At 39.3% G+C, this 3155-nt stretch overlaps 1 protein-coding gene across 1 annotated transcript; it reads left to right on the forward strand.

The window, feature by feature from the left end:
• The first annotated feature begins 461 nt into the window (after positions 1-461).
• Positions 462-2190, forward strand: LOC142103751 (uncharacterized). The gene has a single exon (XM_075187928.1). The coding sequence runs from the start codon at positions 556-558 to the stop codon at positions 1615-1617; it is 1062 nt and encodes a 353-aa protein (XP_075044029.1). The 5' UTR covers positions 462-555; the 3' UTR covers positions 1618-2190.
• The last annotated feature ends 965 nt before the right edge of the window (positions 2191-3155 follow it).

Below are 3155 nucleotides of genomic sequence, written 5' to 3' on the forward strand. Positions count from 1 at the left end.
CCTATATCTGGGGGGCGAGGGGAAGATATTGATGGTTCCTGATATTTGGAGAGATATTATTGGTCAAAAGTCTTATATGATGCTTTTATCTGCGTATTAGTTTGTGGTTTGAAGAGATAAAAAGGCTTGCTAAGGTATTGTAATTTGCCATTGTTCTATTTGAATTGAATGGTCTGTATTGCGCATACATAAATAAAGAACATATTCTGAAGAGACTTCGTTTTTTGGATTAAATGTAAAAAGGTCCATATCATAACCTCTTTAACCAAAAACAACTTATGATATTTTGTGTGTTGTGCAGTGTATTGAGAGCTAAAATAAAAGAGTTATGAGAGAAAAAAATCTGAAATTTCTGGTTCTCCACACCCATCCCCCATACTTGTAGAATGATGTCATATATAACATAATACATTACTTTCAGTTTCATTTCCTCAGTTCGATCTAGTTCTGGGTGTGGGGTGTGGGCTATATAATAATCTGTGACTCTGCTGAGAACTCAAACACTTGTACACACAGAAGAGGAGACACAGTGTCTAGAACAGAGTAGCAGAAACTATGGCAGAGGAAACTGGTACCGAAAACTATCAGAAGGTAAAGCTGCAGCCAATATTAAGCTCGAAAGGAAAGCTAGGATACTATGCCAAAGGGAAACTCCTATCTATCAGTGATATTTCAGAGAACTTAGATGAGAGTATGCTGGATGGCAGTGGAGGAGCAATGAAGAAAACAATTACAAACGTTGCTCCTCATGACTTCCAGCATATGCAGGTATCCTTTCCTATCACTCACCTGCAGCATGTCACTGACTGGGATTCTGTGCGTGGAATCTGTAACCAAGAGGGTTTCACAGTAAAACAACGTGGAAATAGACCTGGATTTAATGAGCTTTTATGTTGGAGTGCGGCTGTCTCTTCAGATGACACAGAGACTGCTCATCAGGAGGCCTATGATGCGGTAAGAGAGGTGATACCACCAGCTGATGCTGAGCTGTACCAAGGAGAGATAAAGGAGCAATTTGCCAACTCTCCGGCATTTAGTACAACTTCTCGTTATGGGAACTTCAGATTCTCTTTCCCATTGTCTGATCTTCTGTCTCTGTATAAGAGTCAGCACTGCGGGGATGGAGAACCACAGCTCAGGATTCTGGGCACTGATATCTACAAACAGGAGATCGCTCATTACATTGTAGTACATGGTCCTGATACTGACCAGTTCAATGACCTCCCCAAGGTCCACAGCATGTCGAAACCTCGGCCCTTTGTCTTTTGGAAGGATGAAACCTTGTTCTGGAGACCTGAATCCACCTCTGTTTATTTGAAAGTGAAGATTTCTGAAGATGGTTCTGTCTTCAAAGACTGCTACCAGAGCTATGATCAGTTTCTCACATATGGTCGTTGTAGCCATGAAAATGATAAAACCTTCAGTGTGTGGAACCACCTGGTATTGGCCTTCCATCTCCCCAACCAACATTACCTGAAGATTCCAAAACAGGATCTTCTGGAGAACCTGACTGATTGTGGTGCAGGGTATCCATATCTGGGAAAGGAAAAAGTCTCACGAGCACAAGCAAAGCAAATGATCAATGAATTGAAGACTAATGACAATATTGACTACTGACCCTGAGAATGTCACGTTCTAGGTGACTCATAGTAAGGTGTTGCCGTTCTGGAGGTACAGTAAGCTTTTATCAGATCTGCTCCAACTGTAACACAGCACAAATATGAATATCATGGGAAAGTCATCCTATTATCAATAGGGCAATATTAATTAAAAATAAGAATTGAACGGACACCTGCAAACTTACACTGTGTTATTATAATACAAACAGGATAAGTAACACTGTTATAATATGTAAAACAAGTGTGTAGTGTAAGGGTTAATTACATATATAGCTTTACCATGAACATTATTGTGCAATTAAAGAAACGCTTTTGTCTGACTATAGGACATTACAGGCATGTGATTACATGGAACATGTGAGTAACCCTCACACAGAGATAACAGTAGATGACCTGTCAGTGCTGTTTTCTGTATGTTCTATACAACATAACAATCTATGTTCTTACATGTACATCCGTTATGTTTTCTTCTTATCAAGTATAATTGCATGTGCTGAACTTGCATGAAGTTATCCCGCACTATGTATGTATTGTAACACATATCATAATAAATACCTTAAAGATCTATAAACTGCTGAACATTATTTACCTGGGTGAAGTCATCTAAACCGCACAAGATCATTGTACCGAACCCTAATAATGAAGTTAGTTTGTAATTTGCTTTCTAGTAAAGGATCTCCGATCCTTAGAAATACTCATATTTCCCCAAAAATAGCCAAACAGTCCCACATAGAATTCTACATACTTCAGGGAGAAAAAGCAGCTGTGCTTTATAATTGGATATATTACAAAATTGTGTCTAAGAAACCTCACAAGGTGATGTTATGTGCGTATTGTCGCTAACCAATAACGATTGTCGAACCTCGAGTTGTGTTTCCAAAGCACAGAGATTTATTCGCAAATAATAGAATATATATATGCTCAAGCGAAGTAATAGTAAATACAGCCGTTACTTATCGCAGGCGCTCTGGATCCAGTGCAGTCATTCAATCCTGAAGTCTGGGGACAAGATGTCTGCACTCTGGATCACAAGCTGCTGCTTATATACACAATCAAATACAGTAATACAATGAAGATGGTATAGCTTGCATCTATTGGTCCGGGTCTCAGGAATGTCCAAGGGGTCGTCAATCATTGGCTGGTTCATCCTAAGGAATCCAAAGGAGGGGGTCATCTCTGCAGGGGGTATGCTCTACTCTTCCCGCTAGGATTCCTTAGTCTTAAGTAGTTCATAATACCCTATCATTCATAACTTGTGTATGCACTCTGCGATTCCCTCGCAGAGTGAACCAAACAGTAGGATATGTAACAAGGTTCATTATGATACCACTCATGATGTTATTCCTTCAACCCGTTCCGTGTATTTCACTAATATGCATGTAACTCTGATATAACATATAAATACTACTATATTTCGACATAACTGACTATGTGTTGCAACTACCATTAATGTGTACTATTTTATAAGTATGTGTGTTTGTGCGAATGTATGGTAAAAGACCAATTACTGTTGCTGCCACGTGTAGTGGATGCATA

This window comes from Mixophyes fleayi, chromosome 1 (genome assembly GCF_038048845.1).
Source record: "Mixophyes fleayi isolate aMixFle1 chromosome 1, aMixFle1.hap1, whole genome shotgun sequence".
Classification (NCBI taxonomy): domain Eukaryota; kingdom Metazoa; phylum Chordata; class Amphibia; order Anura; family Limnodynastidae; genus Mixophyes; species Mixophyes fleayi.